Source organism: Delphinapterus leucas, chromosome 4, assembly GCF_059928025.1.
Source record: "Delphinapterus leucas isolate spDelLeu-1000000601 "Yukka" chromosome 4, BTC_Dleu_Yukka2, whole genome shotgun sequence".
In the NCBI taxonomy this organism is placed as follows: domain Eukaryota; kingdom Metazoa; phylum Chordata; class Mammalia; order Artiodactyla; family Monodontidae; genus Delphinapterus; species Delphinapterus leucas.
Genome location: NC_143132.1, coordinates 49,065,090 through 49,087,368, shown reverse-complemented (window position 1 = coordinate 49,087,368; position 22,279 = coordinate 49,065,090). Strand labels below are relative to the sequence as shown.

Genomic DNA, 22,279 nt, shown 5'->3' with positions numbered 1-22,279 from the left:
GTATGTATTAGTTTTGCTCTTAACCTTTGCATTATCTTTAGAGTTAATAATATTGAAAGTATTTTGGTATTTGTCTTTTTAATAAAGTTTTAGTAATTAAATTTAATTTAGTAATTAAATTTAATTAAAATTTAATAAAATAAAATTAATTAAATCCATAATTAATCAGTGTTTTTTGGGGAATGGTATATCCTAATTAACCAAGGGTTAGCTAGGAAACCCTTTCTGGGACCAGCCTTGTTTAAATCATTGTAAAATTTTCCAGTATACTTTCCGAGTCTTATTTTAGATTTATATAGAACAGAACTCATTTCTTTGATGACTGAATATATTAGAGCACCTGAGATTCATTCACTTATGATACTGTAGATGTTGAAGGGTTGTATTCAAGTCATGTGCTGAAATTTACTGTTTGGAATATGTATGTGTGTCCTTTTAAACATACTTTTTTTCATTTATTTATTTCTTTTATATAAGCCAAGAGTAGCAAAACAAGTAAAATGAAGTTCCTACATAGAGGTGTTTAAAAAAATTTAATCTGTGTTTTTAGAAAGATAATCTTTTTTTCCTATAGAATTTTGTGATTTAAATGCCATAGTACCTTGATTTGCATTATAATAATTTATTAGAGACTTTTCTCTGAAACATTCTAATTATACACAGAGGACTTTAATTTGGTGTATTTTTTGGAACAAAGAGGGACAAGAAGAAATCATAAAGGAGGGCTGTGAGAGGAATCAAGAGTACCTTACAAGACCACACAGAGAGCATGGCTTTGGATACTCTTTTTCTACCTTGGCTTACTTCAGATTTGTGGGGTGTGGTTTCTTCATTTAAAATTCTGGGACTTCCCTGGTGGCACAGTGGTTAAGAATCCACCTGCCAGTGCAGGGGACATGGGTTCTATCCCTGGTCCGGAAGATCCCACATGCCGCAGAGCAACTAAGCCCGTGCGCCACAGCTACTGAGCCTACACTCTAGAGCCTGGGCGCCACAACTACTGAAGCCCGTGCTCCTAGAGCCCGTGTTCCGCAACAAGAGAAGCCACCGCCATGAGAAGCCCACACACCACAGTAAAGAATAGCCCCCACTCGCCGCAACTAGAGAAAGCCCATGCGCAGCAATGAAGACCCAACACAGCCAAAAAAAGAAAAAAAAAGAAAAAAATCCGGATTTAGGGAATCCAGGCGGTTCAGTGGTTAGGACTCCATGCTTTCACTGCTGTGGGCCCGGGTTCGATCCCTTGTTGGGGAGCTAAGATCCCACAAGCTGTGCCATTCAGCCAAAATAATTCTGGATTTAGCTTAAGTGAGGTAGATAAGGGAGTTAAAAAAGAAATTTACATTGCTATTATACCCAGTTTTATTATTTATTTATGTATTTGATTTTTAAGAATTTTTATTGGAGTATAGTTGATGTACAAGGTTGTGTTACTTTTAGGTGTACAGCAAATGAATCAGTTATACATATATCCACTCTTTTTTAGATTCTTTTCCCATATAGGTCATTACAGAGTATGGAGTAGAGTTCCCTGTGCTATACAGGGAACTTATTAGTTATCTATTTTATGTGTAGTAGTGTGTATATGACAATCCCAGTCTCCCAGTTTATCCCTCCCCCACCCCTTTCTCTTCTAGTAACCATAAGTTTGTTTTCTACATCTGTGACTCTATTTCTGTTTTGTAAATAAGTTCATTTGTACCAGTTTTTAGGTGCCACATATAAGCAATATCATATGATATTTGTCTTTCTCTGTCTGACTTACTTTACTCAGTGTGACAATCTCTAGGTCCATCCTTGTTGCTGCAAATGGCATTATTTTGTTCTTCTTTATGGCTGAGTAATATTCCACTGTATATATATGTACCACATCTTCTTTATCCATTCCTCTGTCGATGGACACTTAGGTTGCTTCCATGTCCTGGCTGTTGTAAATAGAGCTGCAATGAACATTGTGGTACATGACTCTTTCTGAATTATGGTTTTCTCAGGGTATATGCCAAGTAGCGGGATTGCTGGGTCATATGGTAGTTCTATTTGTAGTTTTTTAAGGAACCTCCATACTGTTCTCCATAGTGGCTGTATCAGTTTACATTCCCACCAACAGTGCAAGAGGGTTCCCTTTTTTTCTCCACACCCTCTCCAGCATTTATTGTTTGTAGATTTTTTGATGATGGCCATTCTGACTGGTGTGAGGTAATACCTCATTGTAGTTTTGATTTTCGTTTCTCTAATAATTAGTGATGTTGAGCATCTTTTCTTGTGCTTTTTGGCCATCTGTATGTCTTTGGAAAATGAGAAAAATGTACATTTAGATCTTCCTCCCATTAAAAAAAATATTATTATTATTATTATTTTGGCCACACCACATGGCATGTGGGATCTTAGTTCCCTGTCCAGAGATTGAACCCCCGCCCCCTACATTGGAAGCGTGGTGTCTTAACCGCTGGACCGCCAGGGAAGTCCCTGTTTGTTTTTTTTGATTGGGTTGTTTGTTTTTTTGATATTGAGCTGCCTGAGCTGTTTGTATATTTTGGAGATTAATCCCTTGTTGGTCTCTTCATTTGCGAATATTTTCTCCCATTTTGAGGGTTGTCTTTTTGTTTATGATTTCCTTTGCTGTGCAAAAGGTTTTAAGTTTAATTAGGTCCCATTTGTTTGTTTTTGTTTTTATTTTCATTACTCTAAGAGGTGGATCCAAAAGATATCGCTACTATTTATGTCAAGAGTGTCCTGCCTATGTTTTCCTCTAAGAGTTTTATAGTATCCGGCCTTACATTTAGGTCTTTTTTCAAAAAAACCTATTTATTTATTTATTTATTTATTTATTTATTTATTTATTTATTTATTTTTGGCTGCATTGGGTCTTCATTGCTGTGCGCAGGCTTTCTCTAGTTGTGGCAAGCGGGGGCCACTCCCATTGCGGTGCATGGGCTTCTCATTGCAGTGGCCTCTCTTGTTGCGGAGCACAGGCTCTAGGCACATGGGCTTCAGTAGTTGTGGCATGCGGGCTCAGTAATTGTGGCTCGCAGGCTCTAGAGCGCAGGCTCAGGAGCTGTGGCACACGGGCTTAGTTGTCCCGTGGCATGTGGGAACCTCACGGACCAGGGGTCGAACCCATGTCCCCTGCATTGGCAGGCAGATTCTCAACCACTGGGCCACCAGGGAAGTCCCCATTTAGATCTTTAATCCAACTTGAGTTTATTTGTGTGTATGTATACCTGGTTTTAAATACCTCTGTATTGACTGCTACTTCTTTTCTGCTTAATACCTTCAGTGAAGTGAAATGCTTTGCTTTAGGACATTGGTTTATGCATCTTGCTCTGAAGCTCCACCATTAGAAATTCATAATTTGTATTATGAATTTGTAGTATGAGTGTACTGACTAAATACATTTCTCTTATTTTTAGTTGTACAGCAATGTTTTTTAAAACTGTTAATTTTCAAGTAACTTTAAATTTACAGAAATAGTACAGTTTCCATCTACCCTTCACTCAGCTTCCCCCAGTGTTAATGTATTACATAACTATAGTACAGTTATCAACATAAAGAAGTTAACATGGGTATATTTTAAACTATAGACATTATTTGAATTTCTTCAATTTTTTCACTAATGTCATTTTTCTGTTTTAGGATCCAATTCAGGATCTCACATTGCATTGATTTCCTTAAGTCTATGACAGTTCTTGTCTTTTTTCTTTCATGACCATGACACTTTTAAAGAATACTAGGCAATATTTTCTTGAATCCTTAAGTTTGGGTTTGTGTTATGTTTCTAATCATGTGTGATTAGATTAAGGTTGTGGCTTTTTGAGAACAATACCACAGAAGTGTTGTGCCCTTCTCAGTTGTCCTATCAGGGGTACATAATGATGGTATGTCTTATTACTGGTGATGTCAATCTTGGATCACCTGGTTAAGATGGTGTCTGCGTGGTTACTCCATTGTAAAGTTATTTTTTATCTTTAATAAATAGATATCTTGGGAGAGATATCTTATGTTTTTTCTCCCAGTTTTATTGAGGTATAATTGACATATAGCACTCCATAAGTTTAAGGTGTACAATATAATGATTTTTCTTACATACATCATGAAGTGATTACCACAGTAGGTTTAGTGAACATCCATCATCTCATATAGATAAAACATTAAAGAAATAGAAAGAAATTTTTTCCCTTGTGATGAGAACTCTTTGGTTTTATTCTTTTAACAACTTCTATTTATAACGTACATCAGTGATCATTTCTTTATCGTGTTGTATGTTACATCCCTAGTACTTATTTATCTTACAATTGGAAGTTTGTATTGGGAGAGATATTTTGAATCTATGCAAATATACTGTTTCTTCTTAGACTTTCACCCACTGTTTTAGCATTTAACAGTGGATCTTGCTTGCAACAGTTAAAATACGATATTCTATTGGTGACTTTCTATTTTCTTCATTCCCTCTATATTTATTAAAATTCTTCTGGAAGGGACAGCTGTCCCACTTGTCTCATTTATTCAGTTATTTACATATATCAACATGGACTTATAGGTATTTATTTTATTCTATGTGTTATAATCTGCTACTGTCATTACTGGTTTTGTTGATCAAAGTATTCCAGCTTTGGCATTGGAAGTTCTTTCAGGATGGCTCTTGTGCCCTTTTGACATGCTCCTATGTTTGTTTGTTTGTTTTTTGAGCTCTTCCTTACTTTCTGGTACTATAAGATACTTTCCAAGGAGCTCTGTTTTTTTAAATTCAAGAATAGTATTCAGAAACCCAGCTCAGGGTGCTAGATGTGCTCATTGCTGCTGGGGTGTCATCATTTCTAGGCTCTCAATAAACAGGACTAGAAGAATATATGTATACTAACTCATACATATACATACATATCTGTATTTATTTCTCTATCTGCCTATCTATACATCTAAAGAAACCCTCATGAGTTCAGTACTGTTACTTCTGATTCCAATCCAATACCACAGGGCTTATTTTAGCTTGCCCTCTTTCCTTATTTATTTATTTTTTAATATTTATTTATTTGGCTGTGCTGGGTCTTAGTTGTGGCACGTGAGATATTTGTTGCGCCACGCGGGATCTTTAGTTGCAGCATGTGAACTCTTAGTTGCGGCATGCAGGATCTAGTTCTCTGACCAGGGATCAAACCCCCGGCCCCCTGCGGAGTCTTAGCCACTGGACCATCAGGGAAGTCTCCTTCTTCGCTTATTTTTAACTTTTCTGTCTCTCAGTATCTACATTATATTTTCTTATTTGTTCAACCATAATACTCACATAAAGTTGTGGTACTGCTGTTTAAAAATGTAGAATTTTTTTAGAATACTGGCATATTAAATTCTTGTTAGCAGTTAATAGTATTGCTTTTTCTCTCAAGGCAGCTAGGGAAATAAATCACTGAAAGGATTAAAGTTTTGATTGGTATAGGGACAAGACTCTGATATATTTTAAGTATTTAAAAAAAATATTTCTAAATCAATACTAGATTGTTGTGAAGAAATTAGAAAATTCAGTTGAACAAAAAGAATACCACCTGGACACAGTTAAAATTAACACTGAAGTGTATATCCTACTAATTTGTCTGCGTATCTGTATATCTATCTATAATAAATATTTAAATATTAATGGTTGAAAACCACAAAATACTATTTTATTATTAACTTTTTCTACTTAATTATATATTATAAACATTTTCTGAAATCAAGTTTAAAGCATTGCTCAGTAGATACTTATTGGGTACTTAACATGTATTGGACACTATACTAGGCATAAGTACCAGGGAAGCAGTGGTAAACATTTTCAATGACTACATTATATTCAACTGTAGGGATGTATCACAGTTAATTTAACCACTATCCTGTCATTGTATTTTTGAATTGTTTTCAGTTAAAAATTATAAATTGTACTGCAGTTATTATCCTTGTAGCTAAATCTTTGGAACATCATTATCTACTAATTATTCCTGGCCTTTTGATAGGTGCTGGAACTAGATTAACTCAAGGCTTTTATCTCTGGATAGATGTAGAGTAAGAGTGTGAACACTTTGAATTCTGCTAATGGGGAGATCCATAGTCTTTGGCTTTTTAAATGAGGAGGTTGATACTGAAAACTAAAAACCAAGACTTTCATTCTTCCTTGGTAAGTCATAGCCATATCTTTGAGCAGACCCCAAAGTTTCCCTAAATAATAATTCTACATCTATGTAGTATCTGAAGAAATAAGTGATTAAGGTTCTGAAGTTCTGTATTAAGAATACGGCAGAGATCATTTCAGCTTGTAAGGAGCATATGTTAGCAATGCATAACTTGTCGATAGAATCCAGCATATTCACCCCCCCTACCCATTATCTTCTTTTGATAGCATTCTCTTTTTGAGGGCATACTGTAATGAATTAGGTATAAAATGAACCTCAAAGTGACTGTGTGAATTGATTTGCTGACAGGCTTGTTTAGTATTACATTTGAACATTAGTAAGTAAAATAAAATAAATGTTCTTGAGCTTTGTTTTTGGGAAGTTGTTAGAGTTCTATCAATGTATTTAAGTATAACTTGAAGGGAAGGGGGTTTAGAACACTTTTTTGCCTTAAAAGATTAAATTTTGATCTTTAAAGTATTAGGAGAGTATTGAAAATATTTGAAAGTATTAGGAGTCCGTTCTGATTCTTGTAATGGAATTATAATATAGGCTTTGCAGAATCATTAGTGGCTTAGAATCTCTGTTGATTGTACACAGTTGAGATCATGATTAAAATTTGTCTATGAATAGATCAGATTGTTGTAAAGAGACAGACATTATTTTTATGATTTAATCATTAAGAAAAAGTGAGTGTAGAAAAATTTGACGGAGTAGTTAGTTGTACCTAAAATCTGCTTGCCACGCATATACAATATTAGACCGAGAGATTTAGATATGTAATTTATTGACCAGGAAGCTGCAGCAGAGGTTTTTCTGGAGCTTTAAATGTTTATTTATTTTTTCTTGCTTTTAATAGTTGCGTGATATTCCTATTAAAAAATAAAACATGTGGAAACTGTAGGAAAACACAAAAATGAAAATAAAAATCACTCCTTATATTAGCATTCAGAGCTAGTCACTGGTAAACGTTTTTGTGCATATCCTTTCACATTTGTTTTCCATATATGGATTTTTTTTTTTGCCTTATAAGAGATCATTCTGTAGATATGATTTTCTTTATTATATTGGAAATAATTTCTTATTTGTTCTGGAACATGTTTTTTAATAACTACTGTACAGTATCTCATTATTTGTCTTTATAGTAATTTTATTTGTGTTCTTTTATTATCATTGTTTCTATTTTTTCTATACTATAGATAATATATAGTCTATGTCCCTGTTCATAAATGTTTGTATGTATATACAGTTGGTCCTCGAACACAATGTATTTGAACTGCTTCAGTCCACTTATACACAGAAGTTTTAAAAATAAACACTATAGTACTACACGATCTGTGGTTGGTTGAACCTGAGGATGTGGAACTGTGGATACATAAGGCTGATTATAAAGTTACTCAAATTTTCAGTTGTGCAGGGGCCGGTGCCCCAACTCCTGAATTGTTCAAGGGTCTACTGTACTTTGATTTTCAAACCTTTTGATGCTTGTTTAGAGTTTTAATAAATTTCCACATTTCATATGTTTATGCTTTTAGGGGAAGTAGAGAGCTCCTTTTTTTGAAGATAGGGTAAATTATATTTTGTGTCCATCCTAACGGAAGTATACATGAATATTTATTAGGGTAAATAATTTATTAATATTGAGTCTAATCCACTCATAGGTAAAATAATAAAAACTAATTACTGTGAAAAAAGAATATAAAATCTTCCACAGAAGACATCAGAAGTCTTTTATTTTTACAAAATACTCAACACCTATACCCAACTCTTTAAAAAATATCAGCTGCTCTCCTTCAAGTTTGAACTTGTTATCTTTTTAGGTTATTACTAGGGCTGTGTAACAGATTATCCCCAAACTTAGTGGTTTAAACTTATTTGGCTCATGAATCTGCTGTCTGGCCAGGGTTCAGAGATAGCTTTTCTTGGTTTCATTTGGAGTTAGCTAGGTTTGCTTGGGGGCTGAGGCCTGGAATCATCTTAAAGGATCACTCACTCACTTACCTTGATACCTGTGTTTGGAAGCCTCATATATCTTGTTATATATCTGTTCTTTTTAGCCTTCTCATGAAATCTTTGCAGCACAGCAGCTTCAGGGTATCCAAGATTTTTTTTAACCTGTGGCTTACGGCTCCCAAGGCATGTATACTGAGAGACAGAGAGAGACGGAAAAAAAGAGGGAGGAAGGAAGGGAAAACACACAAATATTGCTACATGAAAGGTAGGCTGAAGCAGTGTAGCTATACATAATGCTTTTTATGATCTAGCCTTGGAAGTCACAGGCCTGCCCAGATTCAAGGGGAAGGAACATAGACTGCACCTGATGTTGGAGAACTGGTCAGTATCACATTGTAAGAAGAGCATGTGGGTTGTAGAATATTGATATGGCCATGATTGGAAAACACAATATGCCACAGTATCTAATGTAGGCTAAATACCTACTCACAAAGGATCCATGGGTGTGAACAGTCTGAAGCCCTTGTCTTACTCCCTGAAAAAACAACTGTTATTCCCTGATTAAGAATACAAAGGAAATGACTGATTTAGAGATAATGTTTTGGCAGATGAAGAATTATAAAGAGGTACCTTTAATATAAATTAAATGTAAATAATTAAGATGTTACTGATGCCCAAGAGGATTAACTCCAGGGTACTAATGAAATAAAAGTGTTCAGATACCCTTTCTTCACACTTATTTTATCCTCCTAACTTATGTTTACTCTCATTGAAATCATTTTATTGTTGTCACTGGTTGTAGTTGATACAGTGCTTATTATATGTTATGTAATAAGCTGAACTTGATGCTTAACAATCATTTATAATGTGAAAGTTAAATTATTTTAAGTTCTAAACAAATGATTTCAAACTTGTGGCTACACTATATCCATCCATTCATTTGTTTATTCAGTATCATGAGCCATACACTTTGGAGATGTAAAGGTGACTAAGGGTGCTGTCTTTAAGGACCTCCACAGTCTGGAGAAGAAGACAGACATGTAGACAACTAATTATAAAATAGTATGATATGTGTTAATACAAATTACCAAGTACTAACACCCAGAGAAAGGAACGCCTTGGTGTGGGAGTGTTGACTGTGTGGATAAGAGAATAATTTTGTGCAGAATCTGAGGTATTTAATAGGGGATAAATAGAGGGAAGAGCATTCTAGGTTGGAGGAGCAGTACGTACAGAGGTGTAGAGATGTATGCTTGAAGAAGGTTGAGCAAACTCAGTGGGGTTGGGGTGTAGAGTTTGTGATATTTGGATGATGTCAAAGAGCCCAGATTGTTAAGAGTTTTATATATAAGTAATGGGTGCTATTGTTGTATTTTAAGATTGTAGCCATAATTAGATTTGTGTGTTAGAGACCTCTGGCGATAGCGTTTGAAAGATTAAAAGGGAAAAAAAACTGCAAGTAAGAATAGTTAAGAAGTTATTATGGGGGGAACCTTCAAGATGGCAGAGGAGTAAGACGTGGAGATCACCTTCTTCCCCACAGATACATCAAAAATACATCTACATGTGGAACAACTGTTACAGAACACCTACTGAACGCTGGCAGAAGACCTCAGACTTCCCAAAAGGCAAGAAACTCCCCACATACCTGGGTAGGGCAAAAGAAAAAAGGAAAAACAGAGACAAAAGGATAGGGGTCCTCTGGGCAGGAGCAGCAGATTAAATCTCCACAATCAACTTGATGTACCCTGCATCTCTGGAATACCTGAATAGACAACGAATCATCCCAAAACTGAGGCGATGGACTTTGGGAGCAACTATAGACTTGGGGTTTGCTTTCTGCATCTAATTTGTTTCTGGATTTTTGTTTATCTTAGTTTAGAATTTAGAGCTTATTATCATGGGTAGATTTGTTCATTGATTTGGTTGCTCTCTTCCTTTTATATGTATATATATATTTTTCTCCTTTTTCTCTTTTTGTGAGTGTGTATGCATATGCTTTCTGTGATTTTGCCTGTATAGTTTTGCTTTTGGGTGTAGTTTTTCATGCTTGTTATCATTGGTGGATTTGTTTTTGGTTTGGTTACTCTCTTCTTCCTTTCCTTTTTTTTTTCTTTTTAATATTTAAAAAAATTTTTATTTTAATTATTTTATATTTTTCTCCTCCTTCCTCCCTCCTTCCCTCCCTCCCTCCCTTCCTTCCTTCCTTCCCTTTATCCCTGTCTCCCTCCCTTCCTCCCTCCCTCCCTCTCTCCCTTCCTATCTCTCCCTTTTCTTCTGAGCTGCGTGGCTGACAGGGTCTTGGTGCTCCAGCCGGGTGTCAGGCCTGAGCCTCTGAGGTGGGAGAGCCGAGTTCAGGATATTGGTCCACCAGAGACCTCCCGGCCCCACGTAATATCAAATGGTGAAAGCTCTCCCAGAGATCTCCATCTCAGTGCTACGAGCCAGCTCCACTCAATGACCAGCAAGCTACAGTGCTGGACACCCTGTGCCAAACAACTAGCAAGACAGGAACACAGCCCCACCCATTAGCAGGGAGGCTGCCTAAAATCATAGTAAGTTCACAGACACCCCAAAACACACCACTGGATGCGGTCCTGTCCACCAGAAAGATGAGTTGCAGCGTAATCCACCAGAACACAGGCACCAGTCCGCTCCACCAGGAAACCTACAAAAACCACTGAACCAACCTTAACTACTGGGGCAGACACCAAAAACAATGGGAACTACGAACTTGCCACCTGTGAAAAGGAGACCCCAAACACAGTAAGTTAAGCAAAATGAGAAGACAGACAAACACACAGCAGATGAAGGAGCAAGGTAAAAACGCACCAGACCAAATCAATGAAGAGGAAATAGGCAGTCTACCTGAAAAAGAATTCAGGGTAATGATAGTAGAGATGATTAAAAATCTTGGAAATAGAATGGAGGAAATACGAGAAACGTTTAAGAAGGACCCAGAAAACCTAAAGAGCAAACAAACAATGATGAACAGCATAATAAATGAAATTAAAAATTCTCTAGAAGGAATCGATAGCAGAATAACTGAGGCAGAAGAACGGATAAGTGACCTGGAAGATAAAATAGTGGAAATAACTACTGCAGAGCAGAATAAAGAAAAAAGAATGAAAAGAATTGACAGTCTCAGAGACCTCTGGGACAACATTAAACGCACCAACGTTCGAATTATAGGGGTCCCAGAAGAAGAAGAGAAAAAGAAGGAGACTGAGAAAATATTTTAAGAGATTATAGTTGAAAACTTCCCTAATATGGGAAAGCAAATAGTCAATCAACTCCAGGAAGCGCAGAGATTGCCATACAGGATAAATCCAAGGAGAAACACGCCAAGACACATATTAATCAAACTATCAAAAATTAAATATGAAGAAAAGATATTAAAAGCAGCAAGGGAAAAACAACAAATAATATACAAGGGAATCCCCATAAGGTTAACAGCTGATCTTTCAGCAGAAACTCTGCAAGCCAGAAGGGTGTGGCAGGACATATTTAAAGTAATGAAAGGGAAAAACCTACAACCAAGATTACTCTACCCAGCAAGGATCTCATTCAGATTTGGTGGAGAAATTAAAACCTTTCCAGACAAGCAAAAGCTAAGAGAATTCAGCAACACCAAGCCAGCTTTACAACAAATGCTAAAGGAACTTCTCTAGGCAGAAACACAAGAGAAGGAAAAGACCTACAAAAACAAACCCAAAACAATTAAGAAAGTGGTAAAAGGAACATAAATATCGATAACTACCTTAAGTGTAAATGGACTAAATGCTCCAACCAAAAGACATAGATGGCTGAATGGATACAAAAACAAGAACTGCATGTATGTTTTCTACAAGAGACCCACTTCAGACCTAGGGACACATACAGACTGAAAGTGAGGGGATGGAAAAAGATATTCCATGCAAATGGAAATCAAAAGAAAGCTGGAGTAGCAATTCTCATATCAGACAAAATAGACTTTAAAATAAGGACTATTACATGAGACAAAGAAGGACACTACTTAATGATCAAGGTATCAATCCAAGAAGAAGATATAATAACTGTAAATATTTATGCACCCAACATAGGTGCACCTCAATACATAAGGCAAATGCTAACAGCCATAAAAGGGGAAATCGACAGTAACACAATCATAGTAGGGGACTTTAACACCCCACTTTCACTAATGGCCAGATTACCCAAAATGAAAATAAATAAGGAAACACAAGGTTTAAATGATACATTAAACAAGATGGACTTAATTGATACTTATAGGACATTCCATCCCAAAACAACAGAGTACACTTTCTTCTCAAGTGCTCATGGAACATTCTCCAGGATAGATCACATCTTGGGTCACAAATCAAGCCTTGTTAAGTTTAAGAAAATTGAAATCATGTTAAGTATCTTTTTCAACCACAATGCTATGAGACTAGATATCAATTACAGGAAAAAATCTGTAAAAAATACAAACTCATCGAAGCTAAACAATACACTACTAAGTAACCAAGAGATCACTGAAGAAATCGAAGAGGAAATCAGAAAATACCTAGAAACAAATGACGACGAAAACACGACCACCCAAAACCTATGGGATGCAGAAAAAGCAGTTCTAAGAGCGAAGTTTATAGCAATACAATCCTACCTCAAGAAACAAGAAACATCTCAAATAAACAAGCTAACCTTACACCTAAAGCAATTGGAGAAAGAAGAACAAAAAAACCCCAAAGTTAGCAGAAGTAAAGAAATCGTAAAGATAAGATCCAAAATGAATGAAAAAGAAATGAAGGAAATGATAGCAAAGAATAATAAAACTAAAAGCTGATTCTTTGATAAGATGAACAAAATTGATAAACCATTAGCCAGACTCATCAAGCAAAACTGGGAGAAGACTCAAATCAACAGGATTAGAAATGAAAAAGGAGAACTAACAACTGACACTGTAGAAATACAAAGGATCGTGAGAGATTACTACAAGCAACCATATGCCAGTAAAATGCACAACCTGGAAGAAATGGACAAATTCTTAGAAAATCACAACCTTCTGAGACTGAACCAGAAAGAAATAGAAAATATGAACAGACCAGTCACAAGCACTGCAATTGAAACTGTGATTAAAAATCTTCCAACAAACAAAAGCCCAGCACCAGGTGGCTTCACAGGTGAATTCTATCAAACATTTAGAGGAGAGCTAACACCTATCCTTCTCAAACTCTTCCAAAATATAGCAGAGGGAGAAACACCCCCAAACTCATTCTATGAGGCCACCATCACCTTGATACCACAACCAGACAAGGTTTCACAAAAAAATCAAACTACAGGCCAATATCACTGATGAACATAGATGCAAAAATCCTCAACAAAATACTAGCAAACAGAATCCAACAGCTCATTAAAAGGATCATACACCATGATCAAGTGGGGTTTGTCCCAGGAATGCAAGGATTCTTCAATATATGCAAATCCATCAGGGTGATACACCATATTAACCAACTGAAGGTTAAAAACCTTATGATAAGCTCAATAGATGCAGAAAAAGCTTTCCACAAAACTCAACACTGATTGATGATAAAAACCCTCCAGAAAGTAGACATAGAGGGAACCTACCTCAACATAATAAAGGCTATATATGACAAACCAACAGCCAACGTCATTTTCAATGGTGAAAAACTGAAACTCTTTCCACCAAGATCGGGAAGGAGACAAGGTTGCCCACTCTCACCACTGTTATTCAACATAGTTTTGGAAGTTTCAGCCACAGCAGTCAGAAAAGAAAAAGAAATAAAAGGAATCCAAATCAGAAAAGAATAAAACTGTCACTGTTTGCAAATGAAATGATACTGTACATAGAGAGTCCTAAATATGCTACCAGAAAACTACTAGAGCTGATCAGTGAGTTTGGTAATGTAGCAGGATACAAAATTAATGCACAGAAATCTCTTGCATTCCTTTACACTAATGATGAAAAATCTGAAAGAGAAATTAAGGAAACACTCCCATTTACCATTGCAACAAAAAGAATAAAATACCTAAGAATATACCTACCTAAGGAGAAAAAAGATCTGTATGCAGAATACTATAAGACACTGATGAAAGAAATTAAAGACGATGTGAACAGATGGAGAGATGTCATGTTCTTGGATTGGACTAATCAACATTGTGAAAATGACTATACTACCCAAAGCAATTTACAGATTCAGTGCAATCCCTATCAAACTACCACTGGCATTTTTCACAGAACTAGAGCAAAAAATTTCACAATTTCTATTAAAACACAAAAGACTCCTAATAGCCAAAGGAATCTTGAGAAAGAAAAATGGAGCTGGAGGAATCAGGCTCCCTGCCTTCAGAGTATACTACAGAGCTACAGTAATTAAGACAGTATGGTACTGGCAGAAAAACAGAAATATAAATCAGTGGAACAGGATAGAAAGCCCAGAGATAAATCCACACACATATGGTCACCTTATCTTTGATAAAGGAGTCAAGAATATACAGTGGAGAAAAGACAACCTCTTCAATAAGTGGTGCTGGGAAAACTGGACAGCTACATATAAAAGAATGAAATTAGAACACTCCCTAACACCATACACAAAAATAAACCAAAAATTGATTAAAGACCTAAATGTAAGGCCAGACACTTTAAAACTCTTAGAGGAAAACAGAACACTCTATGACGTAAATCACAGCAAGATCCTTTTTGACCCACTGCCTAGTGTAATGGGAATAAAAACAAAAATAAACAAATGGGATCTAATGAAACTTAAAAGCTTTTGCACAGCAAAGGAAACCATAAGACGAAAAGACAACCCTCATAATGGAAGAAAATATTTGCAAACGTAGCAACTGACAAAGGATTAATCTTCAAAATATACAAGCAGCCCATGCAGCTCAATATCAAAAAAACAAACAATGCAATCCAAAAATGGGCAGAAGAGCTAAATACACATTTCTCCTTAGAATGTGTACAGATGGTCAACAAACACATGAAAGCGTGCTTAACATCACTAATTATTAGAGAAATGCAAATCTAAACTACTATGAGGTATCACCTCACACCAGTCAGAATGGCTATCATCAAAAAATCTAGAAACAATAAATGCTGGAGAGGGTGTGGAGAAAAGGGAATCCTCCTGCAATGTTGGTGGGAATGTAAATTGATACAGCCACTATGGAGAACAGTATGGAGGTTCCTTAAAAAACTAAAAATAGAACTACCATATGACCCAGCAATTCCGCTACTGGGCATATACCCTGAGAAAACCATAATTCAAAAAGAGTCATGTACCACAATGTTCATTATAGCTCTATTTACAATAGCCAGGACATGGAAGCAACCTAAGTGTCCATCGACAGATGAATGGATAAAGAAGATGTGGCACATATATACAATAGAATAACACTTGGCCATAAAAAGAAACAAAACTGAGTTATTTGTAGTGAGGTGGATGGACCTAGAGTCTGTCATAGAGAGTGAAGTATGTCAGAAAGAGAAAAACAAATACCGTATGCTAACACACATATATAGAAAGTTTAAAAGAAGAAGGTTCTGAAGAACCTAGGGCCAGGACAGGAAAAAAGACACAGACGTAGAGAATGGATTTGGGGACACAGGGAGGGGGAAGCGTAAGCTGGGACGAAGTGAGAGAGTGGCATTGACGTATATACACTACCAAATGTAAAATAGACAGCTAGTCAGAAGCAACCGCATAGCACAGGGAGACCAGCTCGGTGCTTTGTGACCACCTAGAGGCGTGGGATAGGGAGTGTGGGAGGGAGACACAAGAGGGAGGGGATATGGGGATATATGTATACGTATAGCTGATTTTCTTTGTTTTATAGCAGAAGCTAACACAAGAATATAAAGCAAATATCCTGCAATAAGGATGTTAAAAAAAAAAACCGTTATTGTGATACTTCATTTATCTACTTTTTTACTGAATGAGAGAGGCTTTTTATAAAATTATATTCGACTACCTATAAAGTAAGCACTGAATTTAATTAAAACTCTTTAAAACTAATACCAAAATATTAATGCAAGTAATATAATGGTTCTGTTAGCTCATTCAGCTCTTATTTATATTTCAGTTAAACTGGTTATTTTCTCATTCTGGTTTCAGATAAAAAAGATGTTAAATGCAAAACCAGAGGATGTTTGTGTTAAGTCACCACTGTCCAAACTCAGAAGCTCAGAACGCTGGGATCTTTCTTTGCAGGGGGTAAATAAAAACTATTTCCTTTTAAGTATGTGGTGTTACTTGGTATGTTTAAAATAATTTAATAAAGCTGAATTTTAATTTTCTTATATGTCCTTTTTTTTGTTTTCTAATTGCAGGTTTTAAATTTATTTCTGGCAAATGTTGAAGTGATGCTTTGAGGTTAGGGTCTTTTTCAATTTAAATCTAAGAACATCTTATTATGCATGGTTGTTTCCTTCATGGATTTAAATCTCATTGTTGTAATATATATTATATTTAAAATTTATGAGAATATTAAGCTTATTAGAATCCTTTGCTCTTTTTCTCTGTTTTGTAAGTTTGAGAGGGTACATCTTAAAGGGTGACACAACTATATGTGTGTGTGTATATATATATATTTTTAAAATATTTATTTTTTATTGGGATGCGGTTGCTTTACAATGTTGTGCTAGCTCCTGCTGCACAGCAGAGTGAACCAGCCATATGTATACACATATCCCCTCCCTTTTGGATTTCCTTCCATCCAGGTCACCACAGAGCACCGAGTAGAGTTCCCTGTGCTATACAGCATGTCCTCACTAGTTATCTATTTCATACGCAGTGGCGTATGAAATAGATTGACCCAGATGTCAATCTCAATCTCTCAATTCATCCCAGCCCGACACAACTATATCTTAAAACGTATCCTGATTATAAATCTGGAGTAATTTTATCACTATTAAGTATTACTATAGAGTTCTCATGAATAAAGCTTAAGATATCACTTTATAAGTTTTTTTGTTTTTTCTTGACTGGCACAACTCATGGTCAAGGTTTTAAAAATAGAATTTTTCTAAGATTTTCTAATTCTCCATTTGAGGATATACATATTAGTCTACTAGGGCTAACATAACGAAAGACCACAGGTCAGATGGCTTAAACAACAAAGTTATTTTCTCACAGGTCTGGAGGCTGGAAGTCCAAAATCAAGGTGCTGGCAGGGTTCATTTCACTAAGGCCTCTCTCCTTGGCTTACAGATGGCTATCTTCTTGCTTTGTCCTCATATGGCCTCTTTTCTGTGCACCCACATCCGTGGAGTTTCTTCCTCTTCTTATAAGGACACTAGTCTTATAGGATTAGGGTCCCACCCTTATGACCTCATTTAAACTTCATTACCTATGTAAAGGCCCTATCTCCACATACAGTCATGTTAAAGGTTAGGATGTCAACATATGAATTTTGGCAGAGACAGTTCAGATCACAACAGGAGAATTTTAGGATAACAGACTTTAAGTCACCTTGAATGTATGTGTTTATGTTACAGACAAGAAAAATTAACCATTTACTATAACTTGTTCTCAGAGGAAAGATTTGTTGTTAGTATTAGTTGCTTTAACATTTATATATTTATTTATTTTGGCCGTACTGCATGGCTTGCAGGATCTTAGTTCCCTGACTAGGGATTGATCCCATGCCCTCAGCAGTGAAAGCACGGAGTCCTAACCACTAGACCACCAAGGAATTCCCTAACATTATTTAAAAATTTAATAATTAAATAATGCATTTGCTTTTTATACAAGGTACAAAAAATGGAAATAACAAATGGGACTATTTCCTAAATGCAGTCACTGCTGACAGTTTTTTTCCATTCCTTTCAAGGAAAAGAAAGCATATTGCCCCCATATGACTCTATATTATTTTTTGATCATTGCTTAAGAGGGATCATGAAATACATAGTAATATTAGTAATATTGTTAATTTTTTCTTCTATTTTAACATATTTAGATCTATCTCTTTTATTTGTTTTTTATTGGCTTTGCAATACTCCAAAAATATACTATATACAATAATTTATTCACTTAGTGCACTGATATTAGACAATTTGGTGGTTTCTAGAGTTTTGCTGAAAGAAACAATATTGCAAGACCTTCATTTTTTGTAAACAGGGAACCATTTTTGAGTGGGATTACTGGGTCTGAGGAAGTTTGTATATTACATTTTATTGAATATTGCAAAATTGTCTCACAGAAGATTTGCACCAATTTATATTGCCACCAGTGAGAGCTCCCGTATTTCTACAGGTTTACTATTACTGGATATTATCAGGCAGTAAAATTGTTGCCAGTAGAAGAAAAAAATACATTATTTTTTTAAGCTTTTTTTTAAAAAAAATATTTATTTATTTATTTTTGGTTGCATTGGATCTCAGTTTTGGGGATCTTTCGTTGTGGTCCGTGGGCTCTCTGGTTGTGGCACGTGGCTCAGTGGTTGCAGCGCATAGGCTTACTTGCCCCATGGCATGTGGGATCTTAGTTCCTGGACCAGGGATTGAACCTGCTTTCCCTGCATTGGAAGGCAGATTCTTAACCACTGGACCACCAGGGAAGTCCCCAACATACATTATTTTAAGAAAATTTTATCTCTGCATTTATATATTTTACTTTATGTTTTAGAATACTGAATGGAGTAAAAATAAGATATATATATCATTTTAAATACACACACACACACAGCCTCTTGGAAGCAGATGGATGCTTTTTGTTGGGTTTGTTTTCTTAAGGGGTGTCTTACTAAATGTGTTTTTTCCTTTACCCTTGGGTCATATAATCTTTCTTTAGTATTTGGCCTTCAAGAGGCAGATGTGGATCACCAGAGAGCTCTTTTTTAAGAAATAAATTTATTTATTTTATTTATTTATTTTTGGCTGCGTTGGGTCTTCGTTGCTACGCACAGGCTTTCTCCAGTTGCGGTGAGTGGGGGCTACTCTTCGTTGTGGTGCGTGTGCTTCTCACTGCAGTGGCTTTTCTTGTTGCGGAGCACAGGCTCTAGGCATGTGGGCTTCAATAGTTGTGGCATGAGGGCTCAGTAGTTGTGGTTTGTGGGCTCTAGAGCGCAGGCTCAGTAGTTGTTGCACACGGACTTAGTAGTTGCTCTGTGGCATGTGGGACCTTCCCGGACCAGGCTTGAACCCATGTCCCCTGCATTGGCAGTCGGATTGTTAACCACTGTGCCACCAGGGAAGTCCCCAGAGAGCTCTTCAGGTATTAAGTCTCTATGTTATATAATCTGCCTTAACTATGTTATGTTATATAATGTAGTTATATAACATAACTCTATGTTATATAATCTTTCCTTAACTCCTTTTCATTTCAGCAGTCTCCTTTTCCTGAGAAGTAATGGCTTATTTTCTACTATTTCTCTGTACCCACTGAGTGAAACAAGGCCTCCTCAGAGACATATTTTCTTTTCCTATGACCAGTTTCCCACTCTAGTTGCACGTGTTCCTTAGGATAGTGATACTTAACTTTTGGGAAATCTACATCCTGTTTGAGATTTGAAGTGGCAAATGTGTCAGCTTTACCTTGCTCCCATGTTGCTTTAGACTTAACGGTATTTGTTAAGTGTGCTTCATAGTTTGTAGGGTTTGAGGCAGTACCAAAATCTTGCTTTGTTGTTTCTCCCACACGCTGTAGGTTTCAATGAAATAAAAAGGGATAAATACCACTCTCCATAATCTTCAGATTATGCTATCTTCAGCAGAATTTTAACTTACTTGTTTATTTTTGATATCAACTGAGATACAATTATATAAAGCAGGCTGCACAGATCTTAGGTGTGTAATTGGATGAGCTTTGACTAATGTAACATATGCAACCAATATCTCAGTGAAATAGAGCATTGTCGTGAGCCTTGAAAGTTTCCTTATGCCCCTTACCATTGTATCTTCTCTTTGCCCGCTGTCCCTATTCCCACCCTGTTCCTGACAACCAATTTTCTGATTTCTATATCTGTAAGATAGTTTTGCCTACTCGTATAGTGTATACTCTTTTGTGTTTGCCTTCTTTTGCTTAGTAAAACGTTGTTGAAACTCATTCCTGTTTTCTGTCTATCAGCAGTTGCTGTGAGCAGGGGGTACTCTTTGTTGTGGTGCGTGGGCTTCTCATCATGGTGGCTTCTCTTGTTGCAGACTCTAGGCACGCGGGCTTCAGTAGTTGTGGCATGTGGGCTCAGTAGTTGTGGCTTGTGGGCTCTAGAGTGCAGGCTCAGTAGTAGTGGTGCCCGGACCAGGCTCGAACTCATGACCCCTGCATTGGCAGGAAGATTCTTAACCACTGTGCCGCCAGGAAAGCCCAGTTTGTTTCTTTTTACTGCTAAGTAATATTCTGTTATATGAGTATAACACAATTTATTAATCTAATTCTTCTGTTGATGGACTTTTGGGATTGTTTTTAATTGGTTTTAATTTGCTTTGCCCTGGTGACTAATGGTGTTAAAATATTTTCATATGTTGATTAGCTGTTATATGTTTTCTTTTTTTGTGAAGTGTCTGTTCAAATTTTTTGCCCTTTTAAAAATATATTTTATTGGCAATTAATTTACATATAATTAAATTAATCCATTTTAAGTGTTCTCTGAATTTTGACAAAGGTATACATTTTTGCAGCCACCACCGTTATAGAGGGGTGTGTGTGTGTGTGTGTGTGTGTGTGTGTGTATTTGTATTTATTTATCGTTTTTTTCTTGGTGTACAGTCCTATGAGTTACAAGATCTGTATAGACTCATATGACTATCATCACAGTGAAGATACCGTACAGTTCTATCACTCCAAAAAATTCCCTGGTGCTGTCCCCTTTGTAGTTACTCCCTATCCCCATCCCTAACCCATGGTAACATTGTTGTTTTCTCTACCTGTAGTTCTGTATTTTCCAGAATGTCACATGAATGCAATCATGGAGTATGTAATTTTTTAATGTTTTGAGAGTGGCTTTTTCATGTAGTATAATGACACTGAGATTCATCGATGTTGTATATATCAATAGTTTGTTTAACCATTCCCACATTAACCACTGAAGGACATATGGGTTGTTTCCAGTTTTTGGCAGTTAGGAATAAAGATGCTATACATATTTGTATACAGGTCTTTTTTGTGAGCAGAAGTTTTTAAATTTCTCTAGGGAAAATATCTAGGAGTGGGATTCCTGAATCATATGTAAGTGTATGTTTAACTGCCAAACTGATTTCCAGAATACCATTTTACATTCCCACCAGCAATGTATGGGACTTCTGGATGCTCTGTAACTTTACCAATACTTGGTGCTGTCAGTTTGCTTATTTTTTAAAATAATAGACTATTTTTTAGAGTTGTTTCAGGTTTACCAAAAAATTGAAGGGATAGTACAAACAGTACCCATATATTCATTCTGCCCTTCCCTATGCTCACACACAGTTCCCTTATTATTAACATCTTTCATTAATGTGGTACATTTGTTACAGTTGGTGAGCCAAATACTGATACATTTTTTTAATATTGAGATGTAATTGACATGTAACACTGTATTAGTTTTAGGTGTACAACATGATGATATTTATTTATTTATTTATTTTGGGGATCGAGCCATTTTATCTAGGGGCTTTGGAGGAGGGTTGAAAGACTGGGAGGACAGTGAGATCTGATGTCCTTCTCCCAGCTGGGAGCTCCCCAGCTTCACCATCTCTGAAAGCCATAATGATTGATACATATTTAATTTGAGAAATTATTGCCACAGTAAGTTTAGTTAACATACATTACCATACATAGTTACAGTTTTTTTTTCTTATGATGAGACTTTGAAGATCTACTCTCTTAGCAGGTTTCAAATGTATAGTATAGCTTTGTTAACTAATTCGCCATGCTGTACATTATGTCCCCAGGACTTATAACTGGAAATTTGTACCTTTTGGCCACCTTCACTCATTTCCTCCAGCTCTCAACCCCTGCCTCTGGCAACCACAAATCTATTCTCTGTATCAATGAATTAAGATTCAAAAAAAATTCCACATGTAAGTGAGATCGTACAGTATTTGTTTTTCTCTGTTTGACTTATTTCACGTAGTATGATGCCCTGACAGTCTACCCATGTTATTGCTAATGGCAAGAGTTCCTTCTTTTTTTATGGTTGAATAACATTCCATTAAAGTGTGTGTGTGTGTGTATATATGTGTGTGTATATATATATGTACACATACCACATTTTGTTTA

The 22,279-nt window shown here is 36.2% G+C and overlaps 1 protein-coding gene across 30 annotated transcripts in view; it reads left to right on the top strand.

The window, feature by feature from the left end:
• The window catches only part of SENP7 (SUMO specific peptidase 7), a 172,213-nt gene that overhangs the window by 31,048 nt on the left and 118,886 nt on the right, over positions 1-22,279 (top strand). For 11 of the 30 annotated variants that reach the window (XM_089910492.1, XM_089910491.1, XM_089910487.1 and 8 more), the window contains exons 1-3: positions 7-8,352; positions 9,631-9,715; positions 16,202-16,300. The exons of 2 other annotated variants lie outside the window; for them this stretch is intronic. In XM_089910492.1, coding sequence (XP_089766618.1) covers positions 8,273-8,352; positions 9,631-9,715; positions 16,202-16,300 — 264 coding nt within the window. In that variant the 5' untranslated portion in view covers positions 7-8,272. 17 more of the 30 variants (XM_089910468.1, XM_089910467.1, XM_089910493.1 and 14 more) reach the window with 10 other exon arrangements.